At 52.1% G+C, this 18,180-nt stretch overlaps 1 protein-coding gene across 1 annotated transcript in view; it reads left to right on the top strand.

Annotated features, from left to right (window-relative positions):
• Positions 1–16,448, top strand: part of LOC140410540 (uncharacterized) — a 37,404-nt gene extending 20,956 nt beyond the window's left edge. The window contains exon 3 of the mRNA XM_072498769.1: positions 15,829–16,448. Coding sequence (XP_072354870.1) covers positions 15,829–15,931 — 103 coding nt within the window. The 3' untranslated portion in view covers positions 15,932–16,448. The remainder of the gene's footprint in view (positions 1–15,828) is intronic.
• The last annotated feature ends 1,732 nt before the right edge of the window (positions 16,449–18,180 follow it).

Here is an 18,180-nt window from a genome sequence, read left to right as displayed (position 1 = left end):
CGAGATTGACTCCCTACTGAAGGACAGATCTGAGGCGTTCAAGTCAAACGACCCTGACCTATACAAGAAATCCAGGTACGACCTCCACAAAGCCATCCGGAATGCCAAGAGAGAATATCAAACCAAGCTAGAGTCACAGACAGACCCTCGGCGATTGTGGCAAGGACTAAACAACATAACAGGCAACAAAGCGAAGCCAAGCAGTGATGCTTGATCAATAACGCCAGAAGCGAGATTGGAGACAATTGAAGGCTTTATTACACTAGATGTTTCCCCCAGCAGTGCAGGTACAGAAGGCAGCTGCTGGGGAGACACGGGCTCTTATACTCCGCTTTACTGGGCGGAACCAGCTGGCAGGCTTAACCAATGAAAACAGTACCCCCTACACCAATGGTCTTACAGCATTACACGGTACCATAATATCTCTAATACCGATTACCACATTCACCCCCTGTTAAAAAAAGAGTACGGCGGGGGTGGTGGCCTCGCATTACACAATGGTAGAGGTTAAGGTTATGGAGGTACCCGGTATACATCAGTACAGTGGTTTTGCCTCGTTACATCGCAACTATTTACAAAATGTATTTACAGTTCAGAATGAAGCAATTAGTCGATCGGGGGCCCTGGTCGTCCTCTGCGATCGTCGTAGCTTCGGTGGTGATGCAGGCGCCGGCTCGGGCATCTGTGGCTCCGGGAGCGTGGGTTCAGCTTCTTCGGTAGCTTCATCAACCCTAGACGGGACCGGTGGGAGGACCGATCCACCTGGGAAGGGGGCGGCTGTGGGGTGCGCCGGTGGGAGGGAGGGTGGGATTGGTGGTGGGGGGGTTTGTGGGGATCCAGCGGGTGCCAGGTCCCGTAGGGAGACCGTATCCTGTCGGCCGTCAGGGTACGCCACGTAGGCGTACTGAGGGTTAGCGTGGAAGAGATGGACCCTCTCGACCAATGGGTCCGAGTTGTGCGCCCGCACGTGTTTGCGGAACAGGATGGGTCCAGGAGCTGCCAGCCATGTTGGGAGCGAGGTCCCGGAGGAGGACTTCCTAGGGAAGACAAGGAGATGTTCGTGAGGTGTTTGGTTGGTCGTGGTACACAGCAGTGACCGAATGGAGTGGAGGGCATCCGGGAGAACCACCTGCCAGTGGGAGACTGGGAGATTCTTGGACCGTAGGGCCAGTAGGACGGTCTTCCAGACCGCCCCGTTGTCCCTCTCTACCTGTCTGTTTCCCCGGGGGTTGTAGCTGGTCGTCCTGCTTGAGGCAATGCCCTTGCTGAGCAGGAATTGACGCAGTTCGTCGCTCATAAAGGAGGACCCCCTATCGCTGTGTATGTAGGCGGGGAAACCGAACAGCGTAAAGATACTATGGAGGGCTTTTATGATGGTGGCTATGGTCATGTTGGGGCAGGGAATGGCGGATGTGAACCGGGAGTACTCGTCAATCACGTTTAGGAAGTATGTGTTGCGGTCGGTGGAGGGGAGGGGCCCTTTGAAGTCCATACTGAGGCGTTCAAAGGGATGGGAAGCCTTTATCAGGTGCGTTTTCTCTGGCCTGTAGAAGTGTGGCTTGCACTCCGTGCAGATTTGGCAATTCCTGGTGGCGGTCCTGACCTCCTCGATGGAGTAGGGCAGGTTGCGGGTTTTAATGAAATGGAAGAATCGAGTGACCCCCGGGTGGCAGAGGTCCTCGTGGAGGGCTCGGAGGGATAGGGCATCAGGAGGCTCGTTTAGCTTCCCTCAGCGATATAAGATCTCATAGTTGTCGGTGGAGAGTTCGATCCTCCACCGTAAGATCTTTTCGTTCTTTATCTTGCCCCGCTGTGCATTATCGAACATGAAGGCCACCGACCATTGGTCAGTGAGGAGAGTGAATCTCCTGCCGGCCAGGTAATGCCTCCAATGCCGCACAGCTTCTACTATGGCCTGGGCCTCCTTTTCGACTGAGGAATGGCGGATTTCTGAAGCGTGGAGGGTGTATGAGAAGAAGGCCCCCGGTCTGCCCGCTTGGTTGAGGGTGGCCGCCAGAGCTACGTCGGACGCGTCGGTCTCGACTTGGAAGGGGAGGGATCCGTCAATGGGGTGCATCGTGGCCTTTGCGATGTCCGCTTTGATGCGGCTGAAGGCCTGGCAGGCCTCTGTCGACAGGATAAAAACCGTGAATTGGATTAGCGGGCGGGTCTTCTCCGCATAGTTGGGGACCCACTGGTCATAATAAGAGAAAAATCCCAGGCAGCGTTTCAGGGCCTTGGAGCAGTGAGGGAGGGGAAACTCCATGAGGGGGCGCATGCGTTCAGGGTCTGGGCCTAGAACTCCATTATGCACTACGTAGCCGAGGATGGCTAGACGGTCGGTGCTGAACACGCATTTATCCTTGTTATATGTGAGATTAAGGGTTTTTGCGGTCTGGAGGAATTTTCGGAGGTTGGTGTCGTGGTCCTGCATGTCGTGGGCGCAGATGGTGACATTATCGAGGTACGGAAACGTGGCCCGCAAACCGTACCGGTCAACCATTCGGTCCATCTCTCGTTGGAAGACTGAGACTCCATTAGTGACACCGAAGGGAACCCTTAGGAAGTGGTAGAGCCGCCCATCTGCTTCGAAAGCAGTGTATTTGCGGTCGCTAGGGTGGATGGGGAGCTGGTGGTAGGCGGACTTTAGATCCACCATGGAAAAGACATGTATTGTGCAATCCTGTTGACCAGATCGGATATGCGGGGGAGAGGGTACGCGTCAAGCTGCGTCTACCTGTTGATGGTCTGGCTATAATTGATGACCATCCTATGCTTCTCCCCGGTCTTTACTAGCTAGCCTCAATGACACCTTCCCTCAGTAATCGCTGGACCTCTGACCTAATAAATGTCCGATCCTGGGCACTGTACCATCTGCTCCTGGTGGCGACGGGTTTGCAATCCGGGGTGAGGTTCGCAAACAGGGAAGGCGGATCGACCTTGAGGGTCGCGAGGCTGCAGACAGTGAAGGGAAGGTATAGGGCCGCTGAATTTAAAGGTTAAGCTTTGGAGGTTGCATTGAAAATCTAACCCTAGGAGTGTGGCAGCGTACAGATGGGGAAGGACGTAGAGCCGGTAATTTTTAAACTCCATTCCCTGGACCATGAGGTTCACTATGCAGAACCCCTTGATCTCCACTGAATGAGACCCGGAGGCCAGGGAGATTTTTTGGTTAACTGGGTGAACGGGGAGAGAACAGCGCCTTACCGTGTTGGGGTGTATGAAGCTCTCCGTGCTCCCTGAGTCGATCAGACAGGATGTTTCATGCCCGTTGATGAGCACGGTCGTCGATGCTGTCGAGAGTGTTTGGGGCCGAGACTGGTCCAGGGTCACCGAGGCTAGTCGTGGCAGAAGTTGGATGTTCTCATCGGGCGGTGTGTGGTCAGCCGAGTCGGAGCCCTGAAAGTTCAGCCAAGATGGCGGCGCCCACTGGTCGCACATGGCTGGCGGCGTCGATCCATCACATGTGGTGTCCGAGAGACAAGATGGCGGTGCCCGGAGGCCACACGTGGCCCTGAAGGAGGAAGATGGCGGCGCCCGCGGGCCGCATGTGGCTGGGGGTGCACAAGATGGCGGTGCCCATCCATCACACGTGGTGTCCAAGAGACAAGATGGCGGTGCCCGGAGGCCACACGTGGCCCTGAAGGAGGAAGGTGGCGGCACCCGCTGGCCGCATGTGGCCCGTGGAGAGGGTTGTGGTGGCAGTCCCGATTCGCCTCCGGAGATCGCAGCGACCGCCCGGGCCTGGCATACCGCCACAAAGTGGCCCTTTTTTCCGCATCGTTTGCAGAGGGATGAGCGGGTCGGACAGTGCTACCGGGGGTGCTTGGCTTGCCTGTAAATATAGCAGCGGGGCTCCCCGGGGTTGCCTGGCAGTCTCGCAGCACAAGCTTGTGGGGGGATGGGGGATGCATCGGACTCGTTCGCTGGGGGATTCCACGCTGCCCAAGGGGCTGCCGCGCCGTCGGGGACGTAAGCGCGGGCGTTTCAGGAGGCCACATCCAGGGAGCTAGCAAGGGCCCGTGCCTCCTTGAGGCCTAGTGTCTCTTTCTCCAGCAATCGCTGGCGGATTTGGGGGGACAGCATACCTGCAACAAATGGGTCCCTGATCAAAAGTTCTGTGTGGTCGAAACTTGCGGGCAGTTACAGTTCCTCCCCAACACCAGGAGCGCACAGTAGAACTCCTCCAGCGATTCCCCAGGGATTTAGAACATAGAACAAAACAGCGCAGTACAGGCCCTTCGGCCCACAATGTTGCACCGAAACAAAAGCCATCTAACCTACACTATGCCATTATCATCCATATGTTTATCCAATAAACTTTTAAATGCCCTCAATTTTGGCGAGTTCACTACTGTAGCAGGTAGGGCATTCCACAGCCTCACTACTCTTTGCGTAAAGAACCTACCTCTGACCTCTGTCCTATATCTATTACCCCTCAGTTTAAAGCTATGTCCCCTCGTGCCAGCCATTTCCATCCGCGGGAGAAGGCTCTCACTGTCAACCCTATCCAACCACCTGATCATTTTGTATGCCTCTATTAAGTCTCCTCTTAACCTTCTTCTCTCCAACGAAAACAACCTCAAGTCCATGAGCCTTTCCTCATAAGATTTTCCCTCCATACCAGGCAACATCCTGGTAAATCTCCTCTGCACCCGCTCCAAAGCCTCCACGTCCTTCCTATAATGCGGTGACCAGAACTGTACGCAATACTCCAAATGCGGCCGTACCAGAGTTCTGTACAGCTGCAACATGACCTCCTGACTCCGGAACTCAATCCCTCGACCAATAAAGGCCAACACTCCATAGGCCTTCTTCACAACCCTATCAACCTGGGTGGCAACTTTCAGGGATCTATGTACATGGACACCTAGATCCCTCTGCTCATCCACACTTCCAAGAACTTTACCATTAGCCAAATATTCCACATTCCTGTTATTCCTTCCAAAGTGAATCACCTCACACTTCTCTACATTAAACTCCATTTGCCACCTCTCAGCCCAGCTCTGCAGCTTATCTATATCCCTCTGTAACCTGCTACATCCTTCCACACTATCGACAACACCACCGACTTTAGTATCGTCTGCAAATTTACTCACCCACCCTTCTGCGCCTTCCTCTAGGTCATTGATAAAAATGACAAACAGCAACGGCCCCAGAACAGATCCTTGTGGTACTCCACTTGTAACTGAACTCCATTCTGAACATTTCCCATCAAACACCACCCTCTGTCTTCTTTCAGCTAGCCAATTTCTGATCCACATCTCTAAATCACCCTCAATCCCCAGCCTCCGTATTTTCTGCAGTAGCCTACCGTGGGGAACCTTATCAAACGCTTTGCTGAAATCCATATACACCACATCAACTGCTCTACCCTCGTCTACCTGTTCAGTCACCTTCTCAAAGAACTCGATAAGGTTTGTGAGGCATGACCTACCCTTCACAAAGCCATGCTGACTATCCCTGATCATATTATTCCTATCTAGATGATTATAAATCTTGTCTCTTATAATCCCCTCCAAGACTTTACCCACTACAGACGTGAGGCTCACCGGTCTATAGTTGCCAGGGTTGTCTCTGCTCCCCTTTTTGAACAAAGGGACCACATTTGCTATCCTCCAGTCCTCTGGCACTATTCCTGTAGCCAATGATGACATAAAAATCAAAGCCAAAGGTCCAGCAATCTCTTCCCTGGCCTCCCAGAGAATCCTAGGATAAATCCCATCAGGACCCAGGGATTTGTCGCCTCGTCGCGAGTAGATGTCGGGCGTAGACCTGGTTTACAGTGCGAATATGGTGTCCTTTCAGCAGATCCATTGCGGCCTTGAAATCGTCCGCATCCTCGATGAGATTGTAGATCTCTGGGCTCACCCTCAAGTGCAGAAACTGCACCGTGGGTGTAATTGTGGCCATCCTGAAATATCTATTGAAACACGCCAGCCAGTGCTTGAAGGTTGCCACTGAGTTTGCCGCGTGGGGGCTGAGTTGCAGACACTCCGGCTTGATTCGGAGCTCCATTCTTAAAATCTGGCAGCAGCGCACGCCTTCCCGATGAACTCAATGCATTCTATGCTTGGTTCGAGCAGGTAACCAACAATCCGCTGTCGGGTGCCCCAGCAGCCCACACTCACCCACACCCACCATCACAGCTTCCGAGGTCAGATCGGCCTTTCTGAAAGTGAACCCTCGGAAGGCGACGAGCCTGGACGGGATCCCTGGTCGTGCACTCAGAGCCTGCGCGGACCAGCTGGCAGAGGTATTCGCGGACATCTTTAACCTGTCCCTACTCCACTCCGAGGTCCCCACCTGCTTCAAGAAGAGTACCATTAGACCGGTGTCAAAGAAGAACCAGGCAACGTGCCTCAATGACTACCGTCCGGTGGCCCTGACTTCAGTCGTAATGAAGTGCTTCGAGGTTGATCATGAAGCGCATCACCTCCATACTCCCAGAACACCTTGACCCACTGCAATTCGCATACTGTCGCAACCGGTCCACAGCAGATGCCATTTCCCTGGCCCTACACTCATCCCTAGAGCATCTCGACAACAAGGACTCCTACATCAGACTCCTATTTATTGACTACAGCTCCGCCTTCAACACCATAATCCCAGTCAAGCTCATATCGAAGCTCCAAAACCTAGGACTTGGCTCCCCACTCTGCAACTGGATCCTCGATTTTCCGACCAACAGACCACAATCAGTAAGAATGAACAACACCTCCTCCAAAATAGTCCTCAATACCGGGGCCCGGCAAGGCTGCGTACTTAGCCCCCTACTCTACTCCCTGTACATACACGACTGCGTGGCAAAATTTGGTTCCAACTCCATCTACAAGTTTGCTGACGATACAACCATAGTGGGCCGGATCTCGAATAACGACGAGTCAGAATACAGGAGGGAGATAGAGAACCTAGTGGAGTGGTGCAGCGACAACAATCTCTCCCTCAATGCCAGCAAAACTAAAGAGCTGGTCATTGACTTCAGGAAGCAAAGTACTGTACACACCCCTGTCAGCATCAACGGGGCCAAGGTGGAGATGGTTAGCAGTTTCAAATTCCTAGGGGTGCACATCTCCAAAAATCTGTCCTGGTCCACCCACGTCGACGCTACCATCAAGAAAGCACAACAGTGTCTATACTTCCTCAGGAATTAAGGAAATTCGGCATGTCCACATTAACCCTTACCAACTTTTACAGATGCACCATTGGTAAGCCTCTGTCAGCTCAGATAGGTCCCCAAACTTCCCACCCAGAAACAGGTCCTCAAAGTATTTGATCCCCAAACGGTCCCACTCCTTAAACCTGGCATCCAATCTTGCTGGGACAAATCTATGGTTCCCACAAATCGGGGCCTTTCTGTATGTGGCCTCCAGGCCATAATGTCGCCGGCACTGATTCCACACCCTCAATGTGGAAACTACCACTAGATTTGGGGCAGCACGGTAGCATTGTGGATAGCACAATTGCTTCACAGCTCCAGGGTCACAGGTTCGATTCCGGCTTGGGTCATTGTCTGTGCGGAGTCTGCACATCTTCCCCGTGTCTGCGTGGGTTTCCTCCGGATGCTCCGGTTTCCTCCCACAGTCCAAAGATGTGCAGGTTAGGTGGATTGGCCATGATAAATTGCCCTTAGTGTCCAAAATTGCCCTTAGTGTTGGGTGGGGTTACTGGGTTATGGGGAAAGGGTGGAGGTGTTGACCTTGGGTGGGGTGCTCTTTCCAAGAGCCGGTGCAGACTCGATGGGCCGAATGGCCTCCTTCTGCACTGTAAATTCTATGAAATTTGATGAGTACCTACTCTGTGAGAATGGTAGAGGAGCTGCTGCCAATGCCCTTAAGGATGTCTCCCTACACGAGGCCTCTTCCACCCTACACCACACCGACCCTTGATCTAACACCCACTTCTGAACCATGACAATATTTGCAGCCAAGAAGTAACTCTGAAAATTAGGGAGAGCCAGGTCACCACCCTGCCTACCCCTCTCCAGACAAACTCTTTCAATTCGGCGAATCATCCCCACCCGCACAAAGCCCAGAATAAGCCTGTGGTAGTCACCACTAGTTGTAATACATGTATTACAGCACTGCCCGTATAGTAGAGGTACATGGGTAAATCCCTGCCTGCTGGCTCCGCCCAGTAGGCGGCGTATAAATGTGGGGGTACTGCATCGTGACCCTCACCGTCCAGGGAGTAGAGTTCAGCAACTTCAGGCTCTACGTCCTTCCCCACGTCTGCGCTGCCCTGTTACTCGGCCTGGACTTTCAGTGCCATCTCCAAAGCCTAACTTTAAAATTTGGCGGACCCCTACCCCACCTCACCCTATGCGACCTCACGACCCTTAAGGTCGATCCACCTTCCCTCACCTTTGCGAACCTCACCCCGCATTGCAAACCCGTTGCTACTAGGAGCAGACGGTATAGTGCCCAGGACAGGACCTTCATCAGGTCGGAGGTCCAACGGCTTCTGCGGGAAGGGGTCATTGAGGCCAGCAACAGCCCCTGGAGAGCTCAAGTGGTAGTAGTAAAGACTGGGGAGAAGTGCAGGATGGTCATTGACTACAGTCAGACCATCAATCGGTACACGCAGCTCGACGCGTACCCCCTCCCACACATATCTGACATGGTCAGTCAGATTGCACAGTATCAAATCTTTTCCACAGTGGACCTGAAGTCCGCCTACCACCAGCTCCCCATCCACCCGGAGGACCACCAGTACACTGCGTTCGAAGCAGATGGCTGCCTCTGTCACTTCCTTAGAGTTCCTTTCGGCGTCACTAATGGAGTCTCGGTCTTCCAGTGAGAGACGGACCGAATGGTTGACCAGTACGGGCTGCGGGCCACCTTCCCGTACCTAGATAACGTCACCATCTGCGGCCACAATCAGCAGGACCACGATGCAAACCTCCAAAAATTCCTCCAGACCGCCAAACTCCTTAATCTCACATACAATAAGGAGAAATGCGTGTTCCGCCCCAACCGCTTAGCCATCCTTGGCTATGTCGTGGAAAATGGAGTCCTAGGGCTCGACCCCGACCGCATGCACCCCCTCATGGAACTCCCACTCCCCCACTGCCCCAAGGCCCTGAAACAATGCTTGGGGTTTTTCTCCTACTATGCCCAGTGGGTCCCTAATTATGCGGACAAGGCCCGCCCACTCATTCTGTCCACAGTTTTTCCACTGACAGCTGAGGCCCGCCAGGCCTTCAACCGTATCAAGGCAGACATCGCCAAGGCAAAGATGCAGGGGGTCGACGAGTCCCTCCCCTTCCAGGTAGAGAGCGATGCATGGGACGAAGCTCTGGCCGTCACCTCAACCAGGCGGGCAGGCCTGTGGCCTTCTTTTCCCTCACCCTCCATGCCTCCAAAATTCGGCACTCCTCTGTCGAAAAGGAGGCCCAAGCCATTGTGGAAGCTGTGTGGCATTGGAGGCATTACCTGGCTGGCAGGAGATTCACTCTCCTCACTGACCAATGGTCTGTTGCCTTTATGTTTAATAATACACAGCGGGGCAAGATCAAAAATGACAAGATCTTGAGGTGGAGGATTGAGCTCTCCACCTATAACTATGAGATCTTGTATCGCCCAGGGAAGCTCAATGAGCCCCCGGATGCCCTATCCCGCGGTACATGTGCCAGCGCACAAGTGGACCGACTCCGGGCTCTCCACTATGACCTCTGCTATCCGGGGGTCACCCGGTTCTTCCATTTCATCAAGGCCCGCAACCTGCCCTACTACATTGAGGAAGTCAGGACCGTCACTAGAGACTGCCAGGTCTGCGCAGAGTGCAAGCCGCACTTCTACCGGCCAGATCGAGCGCACCTGGTGAAGGCCTCCTGCCCCTTTGATCGCGTCAGCATGGACTTCAAAGGGCCCCTCCCCTCTACCGACCGCAACATGTACTTTCTGAACGTGATTGATGAGTACTCCCAGTTCCCTTTCGCCATCCCCTGCGCCGATATGACTTCTGCCACGGCAATGAAAGCCCTCCACAGCATCTTCGCTCTGTTCGGTTTCCCCATCTACATCCACAGTGATTGGGGATCCTCTTTAATGAGCGATGAGCTGCGTCAGTTCCTGCTCAGCAAGGGCATTGTCTCGAGCAGAACGACCAGCTACAACCCCCGGGGAAACTGGCAGGTGGAGAGGGAGAACGGGATGGTCTGGAAGGCCGTCCTGCTGGGTCTGCGGCCTAAAAATCTCCCGGTCTCCCGCTGGCTGGAGGTCCTCCCCAAAGCGCTTCACTCCATCCGATTGCTCCTCTGCACCGCGACTAACGAGACCCCTCATGAACGGGTGTTTGCCTTCCCCAGGAAGTCCACCTCCGGGGTCTCGTTCCCAACATGGCTGACTGTTCCTGGACCCACCCTCCTTCAGAAACATGTGCGGACTCATAAGTCGGACCCCTTGGTCGAAAAAGTCCACCTCCTACATGCAAACCCGCAGTACGCCTACATGGCACACCCCGATGAGCGCCAGGACACAGTCTCCCTCCGGGACCTGGCACCCGCCGGATCCCCACCCATGAACCCCAACCTGACACCGCCCCCCTCCCCCCGGTTACCTCATTCACCCCTGCGCCACTCACCCTCCCTCCAGCGAACCTCACCGCAGCCCCCGCCCCAGTAGAATCCGTCCTCCCACTGGTTCCACTCAGGAGTGACGAAGACGAGGACAACACGCTCCCGGAGTCACAGGTGACCAAGTCAGCGCGCACGTCACCACCAGGACTGAGGCAATCGCAGAGGAGACTCAAGGCCCCCGACAGACTTAACTTGTAATGTTTTCCACCACCCCTGCCGGACTCTTTTTTTAACAGGGGGTGAATGTGGTAATCACCACTAGTTGTATTACATGTATTACGGCACTGCCCATATACTAGAGGTACATGGGTAAATCCCTGCCTGCTGGCTCCGCCCAGTAGGCGGCGTATAAATGTGTGTGCTCGCCGGTGCTGCAGCCATTCTGGTTCCAGCTACAGGAGGCACAACATCTTTGCTCAATAAAGCCTCGATTATTCCACTACTCTCGTCTTTGTGGTAATTGATGGTGCATCAAAGCCTATTGACCTTTCTGAAAAAAGATCTGGGCAGGAAGATTGGGAGTTTCTGAAATACAAAACGAACCTCGGCAGGGTCGCCATCTTTATTGTCTGGACTCTCCTTGACAGAGACGGGCAACCTGTCCCATCTTTTGAACTCCTCTTTCATCCCCTCCACTAAACTTGCCAGATTTAACTTGTGAAGTTGGGCCCAGTGCCGTGCCACCTGAATCCCCAAGATAGCGAAAGCTCTTTCTTAAATACTCAGAGTTAACCCCGTTAGTGGAGTTGCCTACTTTCGGTGCTTTATATAACAACCCAGTCCACGAATCCCTGACCGAACCCAAAGTGCTCCAAAATGTCAGTTACGTACACCTATTCCACTCGGTCAAATGCCTTCTCAGCTCCATTGACACCACAACCTCCATCTCGCTTCCTCCTCTGGCCATCATTATTACAGTAAGAAGTCTTACAACACCAGGTTAAAGTCCAACAGGTTTGTTTCAATGTCACTAGCTTTCGGAGCGCTGCTCCCCAAGCATTGTCTGGCATCTTTGAATCTGTCTATATATATGTTTCTGGAACATACCTCTTCATTCACCTGAGGAAGGAGCAGCGCTCCGAAAGCTTGTGACATCGAAACACACCTGTTGGACTTTAACTTGGTGTTGTAAGACTTCTTACTGTGCGCACCCCAGTCCAACGCCGGCATCTCCACATCATCATTATTACGTCCAATAGCCTCCGTATATTGGGTGCTAACAATCTGCCTTTTACAAACCCGGTTTGGTCCGTTCCAACCACATCCGGCACACTGTCCTCGATACGGGTAACCAAGGTCTCAGCCAGAAGCTTTGCACCTACATTTAGGAGTGAAATCGGACAATAAGATCCACATTGTTCAGGATCTTTGTCCTTTTTTTGGATGCGGGAAATGGAAGCCTGCGACAGAGTGGGGTGGGGGGTTGGGGGGTATGACACCCCTCTCCAGCATTTAATTGCACATCTGCACCATTAATGGACCCAGCAATGCACCAAAGCGTTTATAAAATTTGGCTGGGAATCCGTCTGGACCTGGGGACTTCCCTGACTGAATCAAATTCACACATCCCACCACTTCCCGCAGACCTACTGGGGCTCCCACTCCCTGCGCCCATGCTCGATTCACCCTCGGAAACTCTAATCCATCTAAGAATCTTCATCTCAGTTCATCTCCTGGCGGCGGTTCCGATTGGTATAATCTCTGATAGAAGGACTGAAAAATGTTATTAATCCCTGCCGGGTCTGTTGCCACATCGCCCCCCCCCTTCCTATTTCCTTAGTCTGCTTCCTCAGTTGTTGTGTGAGCATCCTGCCAGCCTTCTGTTGATATTCGTACACAAACCCCCAGCTCTGGGCCGTTATCTCACCACCTCCTCTCAGGTGACCAGATTAAACTCCATCTGGAGCCTCTGGCACTCCTTCAACAGCACCTCGTCATGTGATTCCAGGTAACTGCAATCGACTGCTAAGATCAATTCCACCAATCTTATTGTTCCTCTCGCTTCTCCCTTAGTCTGTGCGCCCGGATCGAGATGGGCTCTACCCTAACCGCAGCCTTCAGTGCTTCCCACAACACCCCGGCAAAGAACCCCCATCCCCCCCCCCCCCCCACCTCCCGTGTCGTTCTGATTCATATAATTACAAATGGCCCCTCCCAGCCTCTCCCATATTCCTTTATCCACAAGGAGACCAGCGTCCAGTCTCCACTGGAGTCTTCAGGGGGACGGCTTTTCTGCCCGCAGGTCCACCCAGTGTGGAGCGTGGTCACACACCACGATCCCCGAATACTCTGTCCCCGCCACTCTTATCTGAAACAAAAAAATCTATCGGAGAATAACACTTGTGAACATGTTAAAAGAAGGAAAACTCCCTTGTCCTAGGCCTCCCAAAGCGCCATGGATCCTCCCATGAGCTGCATGAATCTGGACAGCTCCCCAGCCATCTCCGATGTCCTCCCGGAACTGGAACATCAGCGATTGACCGGGTCCAGGACCCTATTGAAGTCCCCCTCTAGGATGAATCTGTGCGTATCCAGATCTGGGAGCAGGGACAGAACCCGCCTCACAAAATCCACATTGCCCCAATTTGGAGCGTATATTTTGCGCAGTACCACAGGGGAGCCCTCCAACCACCCACTGACCAACGCAAATCTTCCACTCGGATCAGCAATGAACCTCTTCATTGAGAAAGACATCCTCTTACTTATTAACACAGCCACCCCCCCTCATCTTCATATCAAGTCCTGAGTGGTAAACCTGACCAACTCACCCCCTTCTCAGTCTTATCTTTAAATGGGTCTCCTGAAAAAACATCATGTCCGTCCTCAGATGAGCAAATATGTGCGACCTTTTAACAAGTCCATTCATGCCCCGGACATTCCAAGTTACCAATCGAGTGAGGAGGCACCTCCCCCCCTCCTCCCCCCAATAATCAGCCATATTGTCGCTTGAGCCAATCACCCCGGGTTGTCAACTCGCGCTCTTTGGGGGCCCCGTGAGGCATCCGCTACCACTGACTTCTATATCTCAGTGCCCTGACATTGCTCACACCGTCAGCTTCCCCATCCACCCCCCTCCCCACCCCCTTACCTCCCTCAAGCTAAACCAAAAAGAAGAAATATTCAAAACCTTGCCCTCCTCACACCACCTTGTCCCCAACATCCCTTCTGTTTACTGGTTCTCACACCAGTATGGGCCCCCCATGAGGCCTGAGACTACCCTGAAGCTGCCATATCACCCAAACCCAATCGTAAAAAAAACACAAATAAATAAACCCTTATCCCACCCTGCACATCTCCTCAGCCCCCAAACATCAAACTCACCTCAATAAAATGAAAAACAGGAAGGAGAATGATAGAGAGAGGAACATAGCAAAGATATAGGAATGCACAGCAATCGAACTAACAACAATATCATCAACGGCACAGAGCAACAACATTTTAACATATTTACGGATTCCCAATCTCCTGGTCCCGAAGAAACTTGCCCGCCTCCTCCGGGTTGTGTGAAAAATACTCCTGCTTATGAAAGGTGATCCACAAATGGGCCGGAAACAACATTCCAAATCTCACACCTTCCTTATGCAGGACCACCTTGCCTTTGTTGAATCCAGCGCCGTTTAGCCAGTTCCGTACCCCAATTGGGTCATATTCGGATTAAACGTCCCTCCCACGAGCTCTTCTTCGCCTGCCTGGCCCACCTCAGAATTTTATCCTTGTCCAGGAAATGGTGCAGTCGCACCACCATCGCCCCTGGTTGTTCACCCACCTTTGGCTTTCTCCTCAACGCTCTGTGTGTGCAGTCAATCTCAGAGTGGGGGGTGGGGGGGTTGTGGCTGAAAACGTTCTCCTCTACCAGCTTCTGCAGCATCTGTGCCACATATTCCGGGTGTTGCGAGCCCACCGGCAGACCCACTATCCAGATATTTTACCGATGCTCTCGATTCTCCAACACGTCCACCTTATCACGTACCTTTTGAAGCTGTCAGCCATCAAGGAAAGGTCTGCTTCCCCCGCGGCCAGCTGGTCCTCGTGGTCAGCAACAAATTCCTCCATTTTCTGGACTGACGTGCCCTGAGCTGCCCTACTGCCACCGTAATCCGATCAATGGCCCTTACCAGATCTTTAGAGGTTTCCAACCTCTGTTTCTGGTACTGAGCAGTTAAAAAGTCTACCAACTGAGCAGTAGCCCATTGGGCCAGAAGTGCTGACGCGGGGCTCGCCGCCATCGTGCCTTCGACCGCGCTTTCCATTGGCTCGCGGTCTACTTGCAGCCACTTATTTCCCTCCATTGCTCTTTGCCGCGTGAATTCCGGAACCTGCACGAAGAATTGCCGACACCTTCACCAGCGAGAATCGGGAACTCTGATCGGATTCAAAGGTCCGACCAGGATTTATGGGCAGATAAATGTTTCCCCGTGGCGGAGCCACCAGTTACACAGCCGTTAGCGCATAGCCGCCACCGGAAGTCTAGAAAAGGTTTTAATTCTTCTAACTTTTTCTGAGTAATTATTTGTGTAACAGCCAGAACTTTATGAAGTTTGCAATTTAAATCACATTTTCGGATGGTTCCCTGTGCAGGGCGTTTGGCCAGAGAGAGTTTGCATTCCTGAGCAATTGCCATGCAAACCCTCACTTGTGACATTCTGAGAGGGATTCCCCAGAGTATCTTGGGGTACCCCCCCCCAAACCCACCTCTGGGGAGCTCAGAAATTCCGATTTCAATTATGGCAGGAGTTGACCGTGTTAAGATTCCTATTGGCGAGGGCGGCACAGTGGTTAGCACTGCTGTCTCATGGCACCGAGGACCCGGGTTCGATCCCAGCCCCAGGTCACTGTCTGTGTGGAGTTTGCACATTCTCTCTGTGTCTGTGTGGGTCTCACCCCCCCCCCCCCCACACAATCCCAAAAGATATACATGGTAGCTGGATTGGGCATACTAAATTGCCCCTTAATTGAAAGAAAATAATTGGGCATTCTAAATTTATAAAGAAAAAGATCTCTATTGGCTTTGTCATGGTAACCTAGAAAAACAGGACACAACAATGTTCCTTGAACTACAGCTCCAAAATTTGATTGGTATGTAAACCTACCCACGGGCCAATTGGTCCATAATATAAAATCTTGTGCAATTGCAAAACCATTACTAATCTTCTTTCTGTAATTTCATGAAACAAAACACTCTCCTGGTGATAAATGAATGAAGATAAGTACAATTACATTGAAAAATGTGTTACCATCTTCTCTTTCAGGTGGCATATTAATAGAAAGAATGCATCTCTGAACGCCACGCCAATTCTGTATGATTATTCTGAAGAGGAACTGATGGCCAGCATTATAAAAGAATACAGCTAACCAAACATTGAAACAGAAATGAAATATGGCACATTAGAAAGAATCCACACACTTTACCAAAGTGAAAAGGAATTACTTTAGATGCATTCATTGCTCATTGTAATATAATTGTCTTGTATATACGTTTTATAGAATAAATGATTTATATCACAGTGTTAATGAAAGCCTGCTTGTGACAATAATAAAGATTATTATTATAAAGAATACTCATTCACAGGGATATTAACAATAATAATTAATAATTGTTAATCTGAAGCTGGATTTTCAAGTTTAATGGATGTATTGACAAGTAGTAATAGTCAGAGGCAAGTCCACTGAAAGAGATATCTGAACACAGTCGATGCTTAGGATTTGTATACGCAATTACCCAGCATTAGAAAGCCAATAATTTTATATTTCAAATGTTAAGGGCAAGTTTTCTGTTGCCAGGTGAAGATGCTACAGTATATTTGATTCAAAATGTAGTCTTAACATTTGGTAAAGAAGCAATTTCATCAATAAATATACCTCAATGTTTGCTTCAGAATAATTTACAATTGGGCCACAATTGAGCTAATCAGTAATTAGGCCACAACAGGTGATGAAATGCAAAGTCTTCCTGTTACTGGTGGGTATGACCACTCTCTTTGACCATTTGATTCCTCTCAAAAGCTTGTCGTTTTTATGGTAGAATAATGTGTGCACTTTTTAGGATGAATAAGAAAAATGAAAATGAAAATCGCTTATTGTCACAAGTAGGCTTCAAATGAAGTTACTGTGTGCAGCGCACAAAGACTCACGAGAGACGAATAGAGATGAAGTCGATGAGGCTTTATTAAGCGTGACTTGTTCCCCGCAGTTCAGTAACAGACTGGCCTGCGGGGGAGAACTCCTGGTTCTTATACTCCGCCTTCAGGGCGGAGCTAGAGGTCAACAGCCAACCAGGACCCGGGATCTGTCAGCCAATGATATCACGGCTTCACAGTCCCACATGACCCCTAATGCATACTACCACATTCACCCCTTGTTAAAAATGAACCCGGCGGGGTGGTGCTTCGCATGGTGGTAGTGGTTTACAAGGCTGGTCCTGGGAGGAACACTTTTGCATGTCATCACAGTATGTACAGGGTTTTTTGTTTTGCACTATTTACAGTAGTCGTAAGGGGGAAAAAGAAAAAACGTTTCTCGTTAAAGTCCACAACATTGTAGTGTTACATCGACGCCACGAGTCGGTCGGGCGGTCTGGTCGTACTTGTCGATCGCCTCGGCCCCGGTGGTGGTGCTTGTTCCAGTGTTGTCGTCTCCGGGAGCCTTATGGTTTCTGCTTCAGCTTCACTTCTGGTCGGACCTGGGAGGAGGACCAATCCTCCCGGGAAGGGGGCGGTCGCGGGGTGCGCCGGTGGCAGGGAGGGGGTGATTGGTGTCGGGGGGTGTGCATGTTGCCGGCGGGCGCCAGATCTCGCAGGGAGACCGTGTCCTGTCGGCCGTCGGGGTACTCCACGTAAGCGTACTGCGGGTTCACGTTGAGGAGGTGAACCCTCTCGACCAACGGGTCCGACTTGTGCGCCCGCACATGTTTTCGGAGCAAGATGGGTCCTGGGACCGCCAGCCAGGTCGGCAGCGACGTTCCAGAGGAGGACTTCCTGGGGAAGACAAGGACGCGCTCATGAGGCGTTTGGTTAGTGCTAGTACACAGTAGCGACCGGATGGAGTGGAGAGCGTCCGGGAGGACCTCCTGCCACCGTGAAACTGGGAGGTCCCTGGACCGTAGGGCCAGTAGGACGGTCTTCCAGACCGTGTCGTTCTCCCTCTCTACTTGCCCGTTCCCCCGGGAGTTGTAGCTGGTCGTCCTGCTCGAGGCTATACCGTTGCTGAGCAGGAACTGGCGCAGCTCGTCACTCATGAAGGAGGACCCCCTGTCGCTGTGGACGTATGCAGGGCAACCGAACAGTGTGAATATGGTGTTAAGGGCTTTAATGACTGTGGCCGCTGTCATGTCAGGGCAGGGGATGGCGAAGGGGAAACGGGAGTACTCGTCCACCACATTCAGGAAGTATGTGTTGCGGTCGGTGGAGGGGAGGGGCCCTTTGAAATCCAGACTAAGGCGTTCAAAGAGACGGGAAGCCTTGATCAGGTGCGCACCATCCGGCCTGAAAAAGTGCGGTTTGCACTCTGCGCAGATGTGGCAGTTCCTTGTGACTGTACGGACCTCCTCCACAGAGTAGGGGAGGTTGCGGGACTTTATAAAGTGGTAGAACCGAGTGACCCCC

This window comes from Scyliorhinus torazame, chromosome 4 (genome assembly GCF_047496885.1).
Source record: "Scyliorhinus torazame isolate Kashiwa2021f chromosome 4, sScyTor2.1, whole genome shotgun sequence".
NCBI classification, from domain to species: domain Eukaryota; kingdom Metazoa; phylum Chordata; class Chondrichthyes; order Carcharhiniformes; family Scyliorhinidae; genus Scyliorhinus; species Scyliorhinus torazame.
The sequence above is the reverse complement of the archived record's forward strand: the minus strand, read 5'-3'. Positions and strand labels throughout refer to the sequence as shown.